Genomic DNA, 20,003 nt, shown 5'->3' with positions numbered 1-20,003 from the left:
GGGAAAAAAAATCCAAGACAAAGATGGAGGCTGTGCCCTATTGATACACAGCTTGCGGAGGACCCACAGCCTGACACATCTACAGAATTAAACTGAGATTTGGAGACCTAGTTAAATGCCCAGGCATCTAAGAGGTGATACCACCCTCTGGCGGCCAGGATGGAAATGGCACCTCCCCACAATATAGAACATTCCCTAGCCGACAGTTGCCAGAGTCGCAGGGGTTTTCCCTTCCATTTTTCCCTTCGGAAAATTCTGAAGATTGAAGTTCATTCCTCTAAGTGATGGAGATGTTTTGGTTGGTTCATAAAATACATAAATTTACAAAAGCTGATACAAGAAAGTCAAAATTGCTCCAGGTGAGGATCGAACTCACAACCTCGGCATTGCTTCGCCTGCACTGTCGTATAAGTACCGCGCGCTAACCGATTGCGCCACTGGAGCTTTGGCCGCACCCTTTTGTTACGATATCTTTCAATCATTTGTAGCCACTTAGCCTCGCTAGACAATTCTCCTGTGTATTGCATATGCAAATAAGAATCTTTGGGTTGGTCAATAGGAGAAAGCGCGTTACCACTCTGGATTCTCACGCCTCGAAAGCCTTTGCTGTAAAAGGGAAAAGTCCACAAGGCATTCAGAATATAGGGGTGTAGCTTGCCTGGGACTCGCCTCTCATGAATATTCAGCACACCACCCGGGAGGTGTGGTCTTAACCCTTCCCTGACAGGCCGGCCGGAAGGCGGCCCCTCCCCCCTGCGGGCGGGAACAGGATATGGACCCGTGCGGTTGGGGGGAGGGGAAGCCCCAGGCTCCCGCCCCCCACCTCACAGCTGGGACAGGACTCTCCCGCCATAGATGTGGCGCCACCACGGCCCGAGCCTGGTATCACCCATCCCGGAGTCTTTGAGGGGTCCCGAGTCTCTGAACCGCGTCCTGAGAGACCCCGCAGCTTAGACTGCCGCATCCAAGCTAAAGGACCCCAAAATCCAAGTGCCCAGAGCCCCCTTCTGGAGGAGCAGGGAGTCCGGGACAGCAGCCGAGCTTCCAGCACCCGGTTTTGAGGAATTTAGGATCCTAGACCGGAGTTTCCCTCCAGGGCTTCCCAGAAGTTCAAGCCCAAGACTCCCAGGGTTAGAGGAACTTGGGATATGGACTCCTAGCGCTCCAACCAGTCTGTTTTGGGCTGATGGGCCCACTACTTCGAGAGGACCCAGAAATTTGAGACCCCCCTGCGCTCCCTCCTGGAGGTGTTTTAATCCCGGCTTTTAGAGGTAGGGGAACTCGGGAATCCGGGCCCCTCACGGCGCTCCCTATAAGACTCGGGAATTTGGGTCGCCAGCAGCCCCACCTGAGACTCAAGAGTCGAGGCTCCCAGCATCCTTCCCACTTGGAGGACCTAGAAAGTCGGACCGCTGCACCCCATTCTCCGAGAGACTCGGGATTCTGGTTCCTGCAGCCTGAGAGCCCGAAGTTCACGCCCCTGACTTGCAGAGACCCAGGAGTCCTGGTTCTGTGCCTCCCCAGGGACCGTGCCAGGGTCGGATAGGAACCAAGCTGCCTCGGTTCGGGACTGGAGACTCCCCGGGAGGTGAGGGGGAGGCGAGGGGCCCCGACGAGTTGGGGGAGGGGGCGGCGCCGCTGCAGCTGAACAATGAGGGGGCGTGCCGGCGGGGGCGAGCGGAGGCGTCGGCGGGAGTTGGGGGCTGGAGAGGTGTGGTAGGAACCCGACTGCGGCGGTGAGGACAGGGAGAGGACCGCTGAGGGACTGGCGGGAGAGGGGGGTGGAAGGCTGCGGGCCAGCGCCCCAACTGGCAGCCCTCGGCGGGGGAGGGAGCCGTCTTCTGGACCCTGGCATCCGGTCCCCCTGCCTCCTCCGCCCTCCCCTGGGACCCCGCGGCCTCCCGCCCACGGCTTTTCCCAGCCCTGCCCCTCGCCCTCGGCTCCAGCCGGAGGCCAAACGTTCCCAGGATCCCTGAGCCTCCGGCCCCAGGCAGACCAGGCTCATAGCTTCGGCGACTCTTTTGCTTTCTTCACTGTTCTTTGTTTCAACCTTTCCATCTTTTTCTCAGTTATTTCCCTTCGTCCTTCTTTTTCCATCACTTTGCCTTGGTCTGCCCAACTAATTTATTCCCTGGGTCCCCTCCAGGTTTTAGACCACACCCCTAATTCTCAGCCCCAAGTCTGTGATTGTGGGCCGGTGGGAGGCCTACAGGGGTCGTGATATCCTAGAGGGGGTCTTTCTGCAGAAGCCATTGAGCTACTCAGCCATGCCCGAAGGAGCCCGTGGACTGAGTCCGTCCAAACGCAGCCCTAGCCTTGGCCGTGGACGCAGAGGTGACGTGTGTGACTGTGCAGCTGTGTGTGAGACTCCCACAGGTGAGTGTGCAAGTGAGGGGCGTAGCCTACAGGACATTGATTCATTCAAGACACTGCAGCCCTCTGTGGCTGGCCCAGCAATGCTGGCGGCAACAGGGTGACCAATATAGCTCCCACTCTGCCCTCACAGAGCTCGAAATCTGGTGGGGTAGAGGGACAAGTACCCAGATGGTGACAGTCCAGCGGGTAAACCCAGGATAGAGTGGTCAGGGGACTGTGCGAGCCCAGTCTGGGCAGTCAGGGGAGGCTTCCTCGAGGTGGTGACATCTAAACTGAGAATTGAAAGATTAGGAGGAATGAATTGTGAAAGGCAAGAAAGAGTATTCCACACAGAAAGTATGTGCAAAGGCCCAGAGGTGAGAGGAGGCTGCTTATTGCGGTGACTCGAAGTGTGGTTGAGGTCTAGAATATAAGAGGTAGTGTGGCTATTGGAAGAGAGCAGACTGGAAAGGTCTGGTCTCTGATGGTCACTTTGCCCAGGGCCCTTTGGATCTGTGGAGTTTGGGCTTCATCCTGTGATGAAGGGATTGTATTTGTGGGAGTAACAAGGTCAGGCAAATTAATAAAGGTCTCCCAGGCTGACATATAGAGGTTGATTAGAGGGGTGGAGGCCAGAGGCCCAGCAAGAACCCTGATGGGGGAGGATAGGACTGGACAGAGGCAGCGCAGTAGGGAGAGAAGGGAGCCGGTGGCAAAGATGTTCACCAGGTGTGTGTGGTTGTGGGGGCTGACAACACTCACTCAAATGGGGAGACCCCCTGACCTTCTGCTCCATACCCCCAGCAGTACCCACAACTCCTGCCATGGCCTCCCCTCGAGGTTCTGGGAGCTCCACATCCCTGAGTACAGTGGGCTCGGAGGGGGACCCGGCCCCTGGGCCCACCCCAGCTTGCTCAGCCTCCAGGCCAGAGCCTCTTCCAGGGCCCCCCATTCGCCTGCATCTGTCACCCGTGGGGACTCCAGGTTCAGCAAAACCCTCGAGGCTGGAGCGTGTGGCCCGTGAGATTGTGGAGACAGAGCGGGCCTATGTCCGGGACCTCCGCAGCATTGTGGAGGTGAGGTGGACAGGCACACAAGCACTGTGGGGACCCAGGCCAGCGCCTCTGCCGCCCTAACTCCAGTCATCCCCCCACAGGACTACTTGGGCCCTCTGCTGGATGGCGGGGTCCTGGGGCTGAGCACGGAGCAGGTGGGCACACTGTTTGCCAACATCGAGGACATCTACGAGTTCAGCAGGTCAGGGATGAGTGGGATGGGCAGGGGCACTAGTTGGTAGGGTGTGGGAGGTGGGCTATGTCCTAACCAAACCTTGGAGCCCCATGGTGCCCTGTCGAGGCTGGTACATAGGGTGTTGTGACGCTAGGCAGGATCATTATGAGGAGTGAGGACCCAGAGTAGTAGAGGAGTGAGGTGGACAGGAGCTGGAGGACCCAGATGAGGTCCAAATAGCAGGACAGGCCTGGGCATCCAGATGGGTCTAACTGTCAGGTCTGGGATCACAATGAATACAAGGTTCATGGTGGGCCTGAAGATCATGACAGTGTGAGTATCTGTGTGACCAGCTTGTCCGCAGTCCCAGACAAACCAGGATGGCTGGCCACTCAGGGAAGGGGATGCTGAGGTCCAAGGATCATGACACCTGTGAGTGTCATGACAAGGTCTTAAGATTACTGCGGGGGATCAGAGAGTCATGTCAAGATCCCAGAATCGCAACAGATCTTGAGGTCATCACAGTTCTGAGGGTCATGACATGAGGCTCCAGGCTCATGCCACCTGACAAGATGTCAGGCTGAGTAACGGGACGCTGTCCTACGACAAAGTGTGAGCAGCTTGCGATCTCCCCTGTAGCCATCAGAGGGCCCTTCCTCTGGATGTGACATCCCCTTGAGAAAGCCTGGCAGCCACCAAGCCCCAGCCTCCCGGAGTCCCCCGTGGTGGGGGCTGTGCGGGCAGGGCAGGGCCTTACCCTGGCTCTCCCCCACAGCGAGCTGCTGGAGGACCTGGAGGGCAGGAGCAGCGCAGGGGGCATTGCTGAGTGCTTCGTGCAGAGGGTGAGTCGGGGGGGCAAGGGATCCCCCACTGTGGGCTGGGCTGGAGGGGGGTCATGGGGAGTCAGGACCTGAGGCCTCCCTGACTCCCATGTCACCTGCAGAGCGAGGATTTTGACATCTACACGTTGTACTGCATGAACTACCCAAGGTGAGGGGTGAGGAGCCCCTGCTGGGCCCCAGGCCATGCCCACAAGTCGATGTGCCAAGCACTCTCCCTCCACCCTGCCCCATCCAGCTCCAACCCCTGCCAGACCGAGACAGTAACTAACCTGTCCCTAACCTGCCCCTGGCCTCTGCCAGCCCCTGACTGTTCCCAAACCCTGACTGCTCCCAGCTCAGCCTGCTGGAGCTGCCAGGCTCTGACCTGTGCTGTGCCCCCAGCTCCCTGGCCCTGCTCCGGGAGCTGTCGCTGTCTCCACCAGCAGCCCTGTGGCTGCAGGAGCGCCAGGCCCAGCTCCACCACTCCCTGCCCCTACAGAGCTTCCTGCTAAAACCTGTTCAGCGCATCCTCAAGTACCATCTGCTGCTGCAGGTCAGCTGTGGGCCCTGGGGGGGCTTCCTGGGGAGGCACATTGACCACCTGGGGGTGCATCTGGAGGGTGGGCCCAGGAGAGGCTGGACAAGGCCTGGGGAGGCACCCAGTACCTAGAAATTGGGACTGGGCTGGAGGTAGGGTCTTGCTTGTCGTGGGGACCAGCACTAGCTGATTGCATTTTCTGTCTGCTTGTTTGTCTCTTCATCTCTGGGTCTCCACCTCTGTCCCTACCTTTTTCTCTCTCTTTCTGTCTCCTGTCATGTCATTCGTTTTTCTTTGTTTCTTTCCCCTCCCTGGGTGACTGGTGGCTGCCTGGCAGGAGCTAGGCAAGCACTGGGCAGAGGGCCCAGGCGCCGGGGGCCGGGGGATGGTGGAGGAGGCTATCGTGTCCATGACAGCCGTCGCCTGGTACATCAACGATATGAAACGCAAGCAGGAACATGCTGCTCGCCTCCAGGTGACCCCAGGAAGGCCTGTGGGGAGGGGGTGGTCAGTGCTTCAGCAGCGGCCTTGGAGGGTGGGCTCAGACCGCATGGCCCTGTGCTAACCACCTGCTTGGTGTGTGCGCCCTGTACCCGGTGCACCTGGCGGGATCCAGCAGGAAGTGCAGCGGCGGCTGGGTGGCTGGACCGGCCCAGAGCTCAGTGCTTTCGGGGAGCTGGTGCTGGAGGGCGCTTTCCGAGGTGGTGGAGGGGGCGGCCCCCGACTTCGAGGGGGGGAGCGGCTGCTCTTTCTATTCTCACGGATGCTGCTCGTGGCCAAGCGCCGGGGACCAGAATACACCTACAAGGGTCACATCTTTGTGAGTTCAGGGATGGGGCTGGGGTCATCCATACCTGAGGGGGTGGCTGGGGGTGGGGTCTGCAAGGAGGTATAACACCAGTTAAAAGGCCCACGTTTTATTGATTGGGGGTCAAGGACATGCAGGATGACAAAGTTTAATAAGGATGAGGGAGGCCAGCAAGGTGCAGAGGTGAGAAGGGGGAGGGCCTGTATTTGCCCACCAGTCAAGTGTCTTCATGGGGGTGCACATCTTGATCCACACGAGGGTGGGGAGGGGCTGGTGAAGGGAACAGAGACCAGCCTGGTGGGGAGGGTCAACCAGGTCCAGGCGACCCACCTACAACCTTATGGAGCACATTTTTTTAGGGGGAGGGACCCAAGTACACACACAGGAGACACATCACTGAGTCTAAGGGCTCTGAGCTTGCTGCCCCTCTGCCCCCCTCACTCAGTGCTGCAACCTAAGTGTGAGCGAGAGCCCTCGAGACCCTCTAGGGTTCAAGGTGTCTGATGTGACCATTCCCAAGCACAGGCACTTGCTGCAGGTGAGCACGGTGGCACTGGGCGGGAAGAGCTCCTCCCTAGCCCCTAGAGCTCACACCTGGCTCCCTACTCTGCTCCCACCTCGCCCCCAGGCCAAGAACCAGGAAGAGAAGAGGCTGTGGATTCGCTGTCTCCAGCGCCTATTCTTTGAAAACCACCCCGCCTCCATCCCTGCCAAGGTACAGCTCCTGCCACAGCTGGGGGCCCTGAGAGTGCTGGAGATACCCCCACCACCACCACCATAGTCCTGGAAGACCCCGAGTGCAGGGTGACTCTAAAAACATGACACTTAAATTGCAGAGGTAGGTTGTCTGTGGTCAAATCCCAGCTCCCCCATATCCATGCTTTGTCACTTTGGTTAAGTTACCTGCTCTCTGGCCTCACTTTCCTCACCTGGACAGATAATGGCACCGACCTTGTAGGGGTGTAGTGAGGATTAGTCATCACCTGTCATGTAAGGCATGGGACACGTAGCCATGCTCATTAATGGGCCTATGACCTCGACGCTCAGAGACCAGCCGCCTCAATCCTCATCCTTATCTCTTTCAGGCAAAACAAGTTCTCCTTGAAAACAGTCTGCACTGTGAGTTGGGGCCTTAGGTTGGGAGGATGTGGGAGTAAAGGAATCATTTCCAAGAAAAAGTAGATTATTAGTCCTAAATCTCTCCCTGCAGGTGCTCCTAAAAGCAAGCATGTTGCAGAGCCCCTGACACCCCCACTCGGGTCTCCCCGATCTCGAGATGCTAGAAGTTTCATTCCTGGACGAAGAAACACAGGTAAAGGAGATGGAACCCTCCCCCACCACTCGTCTCCCTCCTGACCCAGGAATTGTGCACCGGGGAGCCTGGAACTAGGCGCTAATGGGGGTTCTGCTCTACCTGTCCCCCAGCCCTGTCTCCAGGACTGACCACTACCCGCCAAGGCCGCAGACAGTCTGGTGAGTACCCTCCACCTAAAAGTGAACCAGGGATTGGGGTGGGAGCTGGGCCCCAGCATCACTGTGTCCTTCCCCCAGAGCCAGCGAAGGACCATTTTGTCATGTTTCCACAGGACAGTAAGTGACTGCCCCTGCCCAGCTTCATCCATCCCTGTCTGTCTGTCTGTCTGTCTGTGTCTTTTCCCCATGGGATGCCCAGCACTGGGGGAGGAGTGGGCAGCCCATCAATTACAAGGAGGAACCCTTATCCCCATATCTCACACTTCTCTTTTTCATCTTTCCATCCCAGCTAAGCCTAGACTCACGGTAAGAAATAGCCTGGGGCAGGGTTTGGGGACCCAGGCTCCTGGAGGAGGAGGGAACTTGAGTTCCAAAATCCTGGGTCTGCAGAAAGCGGCTGGGGAGTGGATTCCACCGTCCGAGGGAGGAGGGGACTGGGCCCGGACTCCTGGGCCTGGGGGAGGAAGGGGCTGAGGGCCCTTGACTCTTGCCCTGCACCCTCTTTCCTTGCTCAGCATGCTGGCAGCGATGGAGAGCTCTATCCGTCCTTAGAGTCTGAACCACCAGTTCCAGCTTCTGGACCCTCTGAAGACCTGGAGGACACTGGACCCCCCACACTGGACCCCTCTGGGACCTCAATCACTGAAGAAATCCTGGAACTGCTGAGCCAAAGGGGCCTCCGGGAGCCAGGGGTGAGCGGGTGTCCCTTCACGGGGCTCTCTGCTTGGGCAGGTACAGATTGGGGGCCAAGGGGACCAACCCACCCGGATTCCTTTGGCCTCTCCCACAGTGCCCACCACAGCCATCCCCCCATGACATCCCCAAGTTCCCTGAAGACTCCCAGGTGACAGGTGACAGCGAAACCTTCACATTCCAAGCCCTGCCAAGCCGGGACTCCTCAGAAGAGGAGGAAGAGGAAGAGCTGGAGATGGATGACCGTGGGCCTTCCCCCCTCCACGTCCTAGAGGGGCTGGAAAGTTCCAGTGTGGCTGAAATTCCCGACACTCCTAGCCTTACCAAAAATCCTAATATACCCAAGCTCCCTAAGATTCCTGGCCTTTCTGAAATTCCTCAAATGCCCCGCCTTCCCAGCCTCTCTGACATTTCCAGTGTGTTTGAAATGCCCCGCCTCCCAGCCATACCTAGTGTCCCTGACGCCTCTGGTCTTTCCACTGCCTCCACCCTTCCCTGTGACTCCTGGCTCCAGAGACCTCTGCAGGAGCCAGAGGCCACCCGGAGAGAACTGTTCCCTGGAAGCAGTGTTGGAAAACTGGGAGAGCCCTCTTCAGGAAGTAGGACAGAGCAGGAGGCTGGTGAAGAAGGGGTATCATTCACAGATTTCCAGCCCCAGGATGTCAGGAACCAGGGATTCCCGGATGAGCTGGAATTCCGCTCTTGCTCAGAAATCCGGAGCGCCTGGCAGGCACTGGAGCAGGGGCAGCTGGCCCGGCCAGGTTTTCCAGAGCCATTGCTGATTCTGGAAGATTCAGATCTAGGTGGAAGCAGAGGGAGTGGAAAGGCAGGAGCCCCAGGTTCAGAGAGGGCAGCATCCCGAGTGCGTGAGCTGGCACGGCTTTACAGTGAGCGGATCCAGCAGATGCAGCGGGCTGAGACCCGGGCATCGGCCAATGCCCCCCGTCGCCGGCCACGGGCTCTGGCCCAGCCCCAGCTGTCCCCCTGCCTGCCTCAGGAGCAGGCCGAGCCAGGTGAGGTCCAGGGGTGTGGCCAGCAGAAGTGGTCTATGCTGGGACATCAGTCATGACTTGGTCTGTCTTTGCATACAGGACCCCTGCCTGCCTTTGGACATGTGCTGGTATGTGAGCTGGCCTTCCCACTCACCTGTGCCCAGGAATCTGTTCCCCTGGCTTCTGCTGCCCGGGTTCAAGCTGCCACACCTTTGTGTAAGCAAGGAGGCTGCCTGGATGGTCAAGGTTTAAATGTTTCAAATTTGCCTGAGCAAGATCGGCTGGGCATCCAGGTTCCAGCTGCTACCCCTTTGCCAGAGGAAGGAAACTTCTGGAATATCCAGATTCCAGTCAGCACACCTTTGCCCAAGCAGGAAGGCCCCCCAGAAATCCAGGTTCGAGCTGTTACAACTTTGCCTGATCAAGAAGGCCACCTGGAAATCCAAGTACCAGCTACCACTCCTTTGCCTGAGCATAGTGGCCACGTGGATTTACAGGTCCCAACGACCACCTTTTTTCCTGAGCAAGGACATCACATGGACATCCAAGTGCTGACCACTCCAGCTTTGCCCAAGCAGGAAAGTTGTTCTGATGTCATGGTTTTAGCCACCACTCCTGTGCCCAAGCAGGAAGGCCACCTAGACAGCCAGAGCCCAGTCAAAACCCCATTGATTAAGCTCAGCAGTTCCGGGAATGTTCAGTTCTCAGCCACTGTCTGTGGACAAGCCACCAGCCCTTTGCTTCTACGCAGAAGCAGCCTGGACCATCAGATCCCAGCCAGCACCCCACTGCCCTTGCAACATGACCTCCCAGATGTGGAGGTTCTGGGTACCTCACCTTTGGCCCAGCCACAAGGCCACACAGTCAGCCAGGTCCCCACCCTCCCACCTTCACCGAGGCAGAGAGGTCCCCCGGACATCCAGGGTGCACCTGCTGCACCTTGGCTTCAGGAGCAAAGCCTCACAGACCTCCAGGTCCAAAAACTTGCACCTTTGTTGGAGCAGAAGAGCCTCACAAACATCTGTGTTCCAGCTGCTGCACCTTTGCCTGAGCCAGGAGGCTCTCAGGACATGCATGGCCTGTTGCCCACCCCAGGTCAGACCACTGTGGTTTTGTCCAAACCAGGCCACTCGGTCTCTCACGTTGCCAGGTTAGAGTCTTCAGACTTGACCCCACCCCAGAGTCCCCCTCCCCCAACCCGCCACCTCCTGGGCCCCAACGCAGCTGCCCTCTCAAGATACCTGGCAGCCTCATACATCAGCCAGAGCCTAGCTCGGCGGCAAGGGTCTGGGCGTGAGTCACTCTCAGCCTCCCAGGGCCCTTGGTCTTCCTCTGCCCCCACATCCCGGGCACCTTCGCCACCACCCCAACCCCCACCCCCACCATCCCCAGCCAGGAGACTCAGCTACGCCACCACAGTCAACATCCATGTCAGTGGTGGTGGACGGCTGCGGCCAGCCAAGGCCCAGGTCAGGTTGAACCACCCTGCTCTCTTGGCCCCCACCCAGGACTCTGGGGGCCTCCGCAGGGCCCAGGGGGCTCCCGATGCCCCTTTCCACACGTGAGCCAGGATGTTGGGCTTCTTGAAAAGCAAGGATTTCAATCAGATGCCACAGACCCTTAGAACTTCAGTTGGAAGTCCAGACACTGAACACAGGTCTAAAAATTGCTGCAGCTTCCCAGCTCCTGGGAAACTGATAGGGTAAATGGTCTTTATTACTTACCTTGATTAACTCAGCAGGGATGGGGAAGGGGATTTATTAATATTTTGTTAATTAATATGAAATTATGTATGTCTTCCCTTTCTGAAGGCAGTGTGTGTGGAGGTAATGGAAAAGAATGACACAGCACAAATCAGTGATTCTGAAAATTTGGGGAATCTCAAACTTCTTTGAGAATTGCTAGAAACTGGACCCATTACAATTTTGGTGTATGATTTCAGAGGGTTTATGAACTGCTTGATGCCCACCCTGGAAAGCCAATTTAAGCTTTGTTCCAAGTAGGCCCCTAGAGATGCATTCCGTTAGTAATTTATCCAGGTCATGTGTCCCACTGTCATCCAGTCATCTCATCACTCAGCTCTCCATCTATCCATCCAGCTGTTTCCATCTCTCTCTTCCTCTATCTTCTAGTCGTCATCCCACCGTTATGCCTTGCTTTATTCAACCATCCATCATCCTACCCCCTGCTAGATAGCATCCATTCCTGTCACTCTTCATCCATTATCCCACCTGTCTTCTCCAGCCAACCCTCTGTATTCACCTGTCTGTCCCTCCGCATTTCCTTCTCCACTCAGCCATCTTCTCATCCGTCATGCCAACCATCCATCCAACCATCGTAACATCTCTCTATCCTCCATCCAACTCTGTAATTGGGATTCTTTGGGCCTTGGTACTACAGAATTTCAAAGACAGTTCTGTGCTAACAGCAGAGTGGATCAGATTTGCAGTTTTGGGAAAAGTTCCACAGCTGTCTTATTTCTCTTGGCAGCCACTCCTGACCCTAATGAGTATTCCAGTTCTGTGCCCATCCCCACACATTGAGATCCCCTTGCCCCCCTTTCCAATTTGGGACCACTGTGGTGCTTCTGTGTACCCCCACCTCCAAAAATCTCAGGTTGTAGAGACAAAGGCTTTTATGTTAGGATCGTTTTGTCCCCTCCCAGCAGTGGTATGCCCAGTGAGAAGCATATTTTAGTTTCTTTGGTAATATTAGTATCTTTCATTGAACACTTAACTTCTTGTGTAACACACCTTATTTGATCTTCCCTGGAATTGTCTGAGGCACCAGTGTCATGGCTGAGTTCAAGTCCTGACTTTCTTATTGGTGTGTAACCTCCCTGTGAGCATGGTTTCCTCATCTGTACAAAGACAACGGTACCAGCCTTGTGGGATCATTGTAGATCCAACGAGTGTATCCTCACTTGCAGTTGTGTTTGAACCTCTGACTCACTGGGCCATTGTTAAATCAGATCCCCAAGGATCTTGTTCCAAGCTGTGGAATCAGAACTTCCACGGCAGGAGCCCAGGAATCTGAAGTTTAAACAGTCCAGTAACACAAAAAACTGACATTGAATACTAACTGCATACCACAGGCATTGGTCACTTGGTGTGATCGCATTCACTTTTGAGTCGGCACAACATTCCTAAAGGGCGAGGATGGTTTTAATCCGCACTTTAGAGATGAGGAATAAAGGACTCTCCAGTCATACTGTTAGGAAGGGCACAGCTGGGACTCAAATCCACAGCCTTGCTGGAGTCTGTATTCTTGTCTGAGGGCTTATCCTGGGCCAGGCACTGTTCTTACCCCCAGGAGCCCCTACCCCACCTGCAGGAGGCTTGCAGCCTGACACTCCAGGGGCCCTAGGCAATTGAGAATTAGCTGAGTAAGGTAGCCAGAAAAAGGCCTAGCTTTTCTATAAATGTGAGCTGCTGGCTCCTATTCAGTTACTGGTCACAGTGCCATACACCAGGACCTGGACCTGCTCCACGGCAGCCTCCCCAAAGTCAGGACCGAGGCTGGTGCTCCCCTCTGCCCCTAGCTGCACATTCCCAGCCACCCCCAGCTGCACATTCCGGCTGAGCGAAAGTTTCCAGCCAGCCCTAACTGGGCTCCCCACAGTGTCGGAATTCCCGGTATTTGAGGAGGCGGCAGGGAGGGGAAAAGGGCTGTTTTACTCAAAGGTCTCAAGTCGGCGAGCCCCTCTCCAGATATGCTCCAGCTGGGCCTCTCAGAGGGAGCCGGGAGCCTCAGTAAGGGCCTCTGGTCCCTGTGGGAAATCCATGGGCACCACACTTCCCTCAGCCCCTCCTCTTGGTCCCCACCCCTGAATTCCACCCAACTCCTACCTCTGCTTTGTGGTGGTTTGTGCTTCCTCAGCAGCACTTTTCCTGCTGGCCTGTTGTAGGCTGTCTTAGCATTAGTCCTCTTTAGCTAAGTCAGGCTCAAAAAGGGTGAAGGTGGTTGCCTGCTGCCTGCCCTGGGATGTTGTCACTGCCAGCCAAACCCAGTTAACCCAAACTCCAAAGAAAAAGGTGAGCATTTTGCCAGTAGGCTAGTTTTCTCATCTAACATGATTCTCATCACCCTCACAGGGGAATCATGTTACACACGCCTAGCCTGGCATCCTCTTGATGCTCTATCAACCCCTCCATCTGTTCAAGACACTTTTGTGTATTCTCTGTAGATCAGTACTATTCCATAGAACTTTTCTTGATGATGGATGTTATCTGTGCACTCCAGCTTGGCAGCCCTACTGGACAGGGTAGGGCAGATACAAAAAGGGCAATGACAGTGAATGTCAAGTTCCTTTTACAGAAATTCGTGCAACTTCACCCCCTTGATCAACGTTCAGGTGCTGCACGTTCCCGCCAGTACTCCCAGCAGGGTGGGCGGTGTGGGACCCCACTTGGGGGCAGGTGGCTGAGGTATCCAGGTCAGCTGCAAAGGCTATATGGAAGCCAAGAGGCCCTTCCCACCCCAGTGAAGCTCCCCACCTTCCTATAAAAATTAAAGACAAAACTGAAGGCAACTTCCCCAAACACATGCTAGTGCTGTCCTACAGGACCTTAAGACGATGGAAAGGTTCCATCACCTGTGTAGCCCTGTGGTAGCAACTGAGTGCTAACTATATGCTAGATCCTACACATCAGGCTCAACAAATAGAACAAGTCCTCAGGACAATCCAAGCCCCATGAGGACAGTTGCCACACTGAACGTAACTGGGACCTCCCTTAAGGCCATAGGTAGCCTTTTGCCACAAGGTAAGGCATTAAGGTCCTAAAGGATGAAGCCAGATGGGGAATCCCACCCATCATGGGGGTTACAGACCTCTACCCCAAGCTCTCAGTCCTACCACCTACACTACAGGTTGACAGGAGAATTCCTTTCCCCATTCCAGCCCTTAAATTAGACTTCACCTACCAGATGATTGACCTTACACATTTGCCCCGCTCTTCCTGACACCATTAAAACAGCAGCAAAGGGAAGGCAGGGGTGGGAAGAAACTCCCAAGGACAGAACCATCCCCACCCCAGCTGTGCCTGCACAATGGACTCTACTGGAGGGATGGGGAGACTGAAATTGGGTTCTGCCCCCACTAGCCTCTCCTAACCCATCCACACTAATCTGAGTGGAAGCTCTGGGAAGGCTTAAAACTCAAGACTGGCAGTGGGCTGCGGGGGCAGGTGGGGGGGGGCAGGTAGGTTTCTTGCATTCCCTTTAGTCAGAGTCACTAAAGATGAAACATGACAGCATAGTCCTTGAAACCTTAAATCCTACACCATCATTTATTATAAAGGCAAATCCTGATCTTCATGATAGGCTTATCGGTACGATTTCTGGTAGCGAGCACGGGCACCAGGACCTCCAAACTTTTTGGATTCGCAGCGACGGGGATCAGCCACCAGCAAGGTCCGGTCATACTGGATGAGGATGTCTTTGATTTCCTTCTTGGAAGCCTCATCTACATCTGGGGAGAGGAGGGGTGAAGATTTAGATAACCATGGACGAATCCTCCTGCTCTCTGGGGAGAAATGCCAGTTGGTCCTTGGCTTATCCCCACCCACCCACTCAGTGGGAAGGGCCCACTCACTCACATTTCTGGTAATAGGCCACCAGGGCTTTGGAGATGGACTGGCGGATTGCTGTGAGGAAGACACACACAAGAGTACATCAGTTCTGTGAAAGCGTAGGAGCAGGACCTTGTTCTCAGAGCTGCTGCCTGCCCAATTCCTGGGACTCACCATAAATTTGGGCCACATGACCACCACCCTTCACTCGGACTCGGATGTCCACACCAGCAAATCGCTCTTTACCCAGAAGCAAAACAGGTTCCAGTAGCTAGCAACAGGGGAATAAGAGGATTTTTAGAACACAAATCTGGGCAGCATTCCTCCACATAGCTTCTGCCCCTGCTGGCCTCCAATTATTAACGGAAAAGGGTTATTAGGCTGTCACTGCAGGCCCCTCTGCACAGCCAGGAGAGCAGAGGATTCAGACAGATGAGTTTGCTGTAGGCAGCCTGAGCTGGATTGCCTATTTGTGTCCCTCTCTGGACCTCAAGTTCCCCATATCTAAAACTGGTTAGTTCTTAGAATGCTGGTGCTTTAGCTCAAACTAAGGAAAACCTTTGCAGCCAACAGTGTGGTCTCTAACAGTGAAAAGCCAATCCCAAGCTATGAAGTAGGTTTTCTGGGTTCCCCACCTGAGCTCTCCTGCCTTTCCTTCGAGCCACACAGATTTTCAGAGCAATTACAGCTACACTACAACCTGTGCCAACCTCTGCTTGCCTTAGACTTCTTATGTGTCCAAATACTTTTGTTTCACCTATTACAGGTCTCTTCCCATCCCACCCGCTCCACCCCGACGCAATCCCTGCCCTGACCCTTCCACCCAGGTTTGTGCCAGAGCCTTCTCTGGGTTCCCTATCTCAGCCCTGACTACTTTGGAGAGGTGTCCAGTATGGGGTCCAGTCCATCTCCCCCATTAGATTGGGAGCCATGTGAAGGCAGGGCCTGGGCTATTTGGGTCACTGCTGTGTCCCCACCACTCAATACAGGCCGAACATATAAGGCCTTCAAGTAAACTGACAATCAGTGAATGTAGGCCACAGTACCCAGTATCTGCTCTACAAAGGTATCTCAGTCTTTTATTAAATTCCAAGTAACCATGCAATACAGTTGTCAATTCTTCACACTTAAACGGAACTTTAAGAAACAAATGCACTCTCATACATGCCAAGAAGCTTACACAGAGGACCTAATTTATCCTCCCAACAGCCCTTCAGAGTAGAAATTATCCCCATTTTACAAATAATGACCCCAATGCCTTGTCTTAAGTAACAAGGCTGGACGAGGCAGAAATCAAGACTCCAATCTTTGCCACTGTGAGCCAAAGAAACTGAAAGAGGTGGATAAGGAAACCCTTTCACAGCAAAGCAAAACAAACCTAACTAAATTCTGTCCCTTTCTAACGCTGAATACCACCAATGTCTAGGCTCTGCTTTAAATGCAACGTTTCAAAGAACCAAACAGTGATTCCTGTCCTGAAGCGCATACTCTAGAAGTGGAAACAAAGTTGTAAACATGACACACGCCCTCCACTAACTTACTGCAAGAAATCAGGCGGCATAAACTGGTAAACCCCTTGCCATCCAGTCCCCAATTGAGCGAGCTTCCAAACTTTCCAGTTTTTTTCAAAATCCACGTCTTCACTCTCAAACTTTTATCGTACCCTCTGAATCCCCCAGAGCTAGGTGCATCACCAAATACTCCACACCTTTCTACCCCCAATTCAGCTTCTAAACATCCCATTGCTGATACCAGATTCCTCAGCTTCCCAAGAACAACGAACTCTGGGAACCCACTTATATCAACTTGTCTCCAAAGCTGTCCAACCCAAACGCCCGTCCTCAACCCCAGCACCTTGTATTGCAGCGTGCGTGGCTCGATCATCTCCAGAGGCCGTCCGTTCACCTTGATGAGGCCGTTGCCGCGTTTGCAGTGCGCCACGGCCGTGGCCGTCTTCTGTGGAAAGTGAGAGAGAACAGAGTGAAACCATGTGAGCTTCGGAACCCGGCTCCCAGATCGACCCCAGACCCCTGCCCGTGGGCCTATTCGGAACTTCGACCTTCCCCAGCCACTCCCATCGGGCTCCCGGCCTACCTTGCGTCCGAAGACCTGCACGGACTGCAAAGGGCCCTTAGACGGCATGGCTCCGGTTGCGCACTAGAGTTCCTCAACGCGCGGCGCCGCAACCGGAAAAGGAAGGCGCGGGGCCACCCCGGCCGCTTTTCAGGGTCTGCGCAGGCGCCTTGAACTCTGCGTCGCGACAGCAGGGAGCTTTACGGCTCATGTTGTAGCCAGGGGGCGGGACTTCGGGTTGGCGGCCATAAGGTGGGGCCCAGGAGCAGGGTGGGTGGGGCCCAGGAGACCCAGGAGAGTGATGGGCCCCAGGAGACCCAGGAGAGTGATGGGCGGGGCCTGGAGCTTGTTTGGCTCAGACGGGAACGAAAATGGAAGATCGGCTCTTCACTTCCTTGGTCCACAACGGTCACCTCTGGTTCTCATTTGCATTAAAGTTCTTTAATAATTTCCCTACCCCTACCCAACCCCCAAAGTTGATTCTCCAATGAAGCGGCCCCTCCTATCTCCTCACCACCCGAAATCATTCTCCCATCTAGATCCCCTCTTCCCCCAGCCCTCCTCCTTCCATCAGAAAATCCGCTGAGAAACCCACAGTAAAAAGTCAGGCAAGGTTCCCAGATGTAGGACTCACAATCCTACCCCCTGGAACCCACCTCCTTCCAGAACCCTCTCCCAGATCCTTTTCCTCGTTGCATCCCCTCCTCCAGAATCTTCCTTTTACCAAAGGAATCTTCCTTTTAGAGCTTCCTCCTCCCAGAGGCCCATTCCCCAAACCCCCGTCTTCCCAGCCCTCACCCCAGACTCCCTCTTTCCCTGAATCTCCTTCCATTCAAGGGCCTTCTGCCCCAATGGTTCTTTACAGAACCCTTCTCTCCTCAGGACCCACTACCCCTAGAACACCCCTCCTCCAGAACTCCCCAGCAACTGCCTCCCTTGGAATTTTCCTCCCCTAAGCCCCTCCACTCCTTAAAAACCCTTCTTTCAGAATCCCCCCCCTCCCAGGGTCCCTACCCTAGAATCCCCTTTCTCCATAGTCCCCCAAGTCATCTCATTTTCCTCCCCAAATTACCCTCCTCTCCAGGCCCCTCCCCACAGAATTGTCCATCCCCATCCTCCCCAACCCTATCTGAGGAACTTTGGGGCTGGGTTGCTCCCTTGCTCCGCCCTATTCACGATGTTCCCTTTCCAGCCAAAGAGGTTCCTCTCTCAGGGCCACAGGGAGCCCACAGTTGCCTCACTTTCCCTAGCAGCACTGGGCCTGGGGTCCATAGTTCATAGGGGCATTGTGGCTCATCTACTGCCTGGAGGGGGAAGACCAGATGGAGATTGGTGGGCGGGTCTGGGGCCAAAGTGGGGAATCCTCCAGCCCAGAGTCCAGTTCTAAAAGGGTTAGAGAGGGGGCAAGGGGGAGAGAGGAAGGGAGCACCCAGAGGCTGACGCAGAGAGATACCAGCAGAAGAGAGACAGGCACACATGGAGATGAGGAGAAAGAAGAAAGACCAGGGTCAGAGACGGACCCAGAAAACGCTAGTGACAAAGATTCAGAGGCAGAGAGGCCAGCCCTCAGAGAAAGCAGACAGGTATAGGAAAGCATGGAGATTTCAAGATATTTGAGACAGAAATAGTAGAAAAGAGAGCAAAGCCCCTCAAATACGCACCTGCAGGCACAGGCGAGTCCTGACGCAGCTGCTTTCCAATAGGAAGAGAGACAAACCACAGGATCCACAAGTCCACACGCTCTCACCCTGTTCTCAGGGTCTTTTTCATGGGATGGGGAGGCTTCCAAACTCCAGTGTCTCTAGGCTGACCCTCACACCCTTGCTAAGTCTTGTATCCTCGAGGGGGTGGGGCAGGGAATTCTTTGACTTAGAAACTCCCTATTCTATAGTCACTATTTTCCCTGGCCTCTTGGAGAACTTTTCCTGAGTATCTGTGGATTGAGTGGAGCTTTGCCAGGGAGGACACCCCTCACCCACTCCAGTCTTCCAACTTGATCCCTGTCTCTGTACCTCTTGCTTCCAGGACCAGAGAAAGCCTGGGAGCAAGAAGGGTGCCCACGTGGCCTCTCTGGACCATCCTCCTGCTGGTGTGGTCCTCGGGTCCTGGGACCACCCCTCTGTCTTGGGGAGCCTTTCTACTTCCTTGTTACCATCATGAAGATGCTGGTAAGGCCGGGGCAGATGGGCAAGGAGGAGGTAGGGTGGGGGCCATGTGTGAGGAAGGGTTAGGCCTTCCCACTCCAAGACCTGATTAATCTCCCTACCTTAAAATTTTAGGGTAACAAAAACTATGGCACTGTCTACACCCCAGATGATCTCTTGGTATTTCATTAGCTCCTTACTGAAGTTGGAAGTTTAGAGAGAATATGCTAAGCTCAAAACGTATGTATGTTGGGGGCAGGAAGCAGTGGGGCTGATGTCCTGGCTATCTAGCCCCTGACCCAGCCCCCAGCTTTCACAAATACATTTTTTTTTTCACTGCTTTCTCTGCCACTTAGAACAGTTACTGGCACATTATAGTAACAAATGATGATTGTAGCTCTACTTAAATAGTGTTTACTCTTTTCCAGGTACTGGTCCTCATGCTTTAAGTGTATTAACTTATTTACTCTTCACTCTGACCCTCTGACCTAGGGCCATGAGGTACAGATGTGAAGGTTGTATGCTGCACAAAGATCCAACATCTACAAGGACAGTATTCACATTCTGGACATATTAGTCTATTTCCAGCAGATGGCAGTAAAGTATCTCGTTCTAATAAAATCAACACTTAGAACCTGAGTTTTAAGGAAGGAGCGAATTTTCTAATGTATGCAGGTAAGATATTGGGGTAGTGTCAGTCCTGAAGGTAGGTAGGGGTTATTCAGAACAACGTTTACAGATGAGGAAAAGAGGTGAAGGGGCTTGTCCCAGGCCACAAGTCAGAAACCCTCAAGATGAAAATTAGGGATCAAGCCCTTGCCGAGAGACACCATGTCACTCCGTCCCCACAGGTGTGTCCTGTTGAGGCTCTAGGCTGCTTTCAGCTGGAGCTGTCAGTGGTTGGTTTTGAAGAGGGCCCATCCATGGGTACTGCTGTGTTCAGGCTACAGTGTCTGTTGGATGCCCTAGGGTCCAGGCTGTGGGTGATTGGCCAGGGCCCTATGAAGTACATCCCCAGAGACCTGTCCCTCACCTTCTGGCCAACCCCTTGGAGTAATTACAGGGGGCTTGTGTGGAAAACTTTCAAGTAAGTAATACAGCCAGGCCCCAACCCAGAGAATTTGATAATTGGTCCCTGCTGGATTCTGAACATCTGTACTTTACTAAGGTATAATTTAGCAGTAAAAGGTACCCAGTTTAAATCTTTGGTGCAGTGAGTTCTGACAAATGCCACATTTCTATCACCCCAAAGCATTCCTTCATGTCCTTTCCCAGCCCCTTCCTAATCTCCATCTCCAGTCCTAAA

The 20,003-nt window shown here is 54.5% G+C and overlaps 2 protein-coding genes and 1 non-coding gene across 3 annotated transcripts; 1 reads left to right on the top strand and 2 right to left on the bottom strand.

The window, feature by feature from the left end:
* Positions 1–351: 351 nt before the first annotated feature.
* On the bottom strand, positions 352–444 carry TRNAI-UAU (transfer RNA isoleucine (anticodon UAU)). Its single transcript is given in 2 exon segments — positions 352–387; positions 407–444. It is a non-coding gene; the product is annotated as a tRNA-Ile (tRNA).
* A 403-nt stretch (positions 445–847) lies between these two features.
* On the top strand, positions 848–12,009 carry PLEKHG2 (pleckstrin homology and RhoGEF domain containing G2). The gene is given in 20 exon segments (XM_036894700.2): positions 848–1,588; positions 2,247–2,376; positions 3,163–3,431; positions 3,512–3,612; positions 4,361–4,427; positions 4,529–4,575; positions 4,809–4,959; positions 5,282–5,419; positions 5,564–5,764; positions 6,198–6,290; positions 6,381–6,467; positions 6,838–6,871; positions 6,963–7,064; positions 7,178–7,225; positions 7,304–7,342; positions 7,515–7,531; positions 7,741–7,917; positions 8,016–8,931; positions 9,010–10,404; positions 10,407–12,009. Coding segments are annotated over 19 exon segments (4,119 nt in total). The 5' UTR covers positions 848–1,588; positions 2,247–2,267; the 3' UTR covers positions 10,535–12,009.
* A 2,175-nt stretch (positions 12,010–14,184) lies between these two features.
* Positions 14,185–16,734, bottom strand: RPS16 (ribosomal protein S16). Its single transcript, XM_036894707.2, has 5 exons — positions 16,575–16,734; positions 16,335–16,436; positions 14,655–14,751; positions 14,508–14,555; positions 14,185–14,380 (listed from the first exon to the last, which is right to left on the bottom strand). Exons 1-5 carry the CDS (start codon positions 16,620–16,622, stop codon positions 14,235–14,237), a joined length of 441 nt encoding a protein of 146 aa, XP_036750602.1. The 5' UTR covers positions 16,623–16,734; the 3' UTR covers positions 14,185–14,234.
* Positions 16,735–20,003: the final 3,269 nt, after the last annotated feature.

This window comes from Manis pentadactyla, chromosome 15 (genome assembly GCF_030020395.1).
Source record: "Manis pentadactyla isolate mManPen7 chromosome 15, mManPen7.hap1, whole genome shotgun sequence".
Taxonomy (NCBI): domain Eukaryota; kingdom Metazoa; phylum Chordata; class Mammalia; order Pholidota; family Manidae; genus Manis; species Manis pentadactyla.
This window is presented reverse-complemented; position numbering and strand designations above follow the sequence as displayed.

Bases quoted from the DNA above. Each gene is read 5' to 3' on its own strand.
- RPS16 (XM_036894707.2), bottom strand. From the start codon at position 16,622: ATGCCGTCTAAGGGCCCTTTGCAGTCCGTGCAGGTCTTCGGACGCAAG. The intron at 14,556-14,654 runs GTGAGTCCCAGG...TCTTCCTCACAG, and splicing joins TCATGTGGCCCAAATTTATG to CAATCCGCCAGTCCATCTCC. The intron at 14,381-14,507 runs GTGAGTGAGTGG...TCCTCTCCCCAG, and splicing joins GGTGGCCTATTACCAGAAAT to ATGTAGATGAGGCTTCCAAG.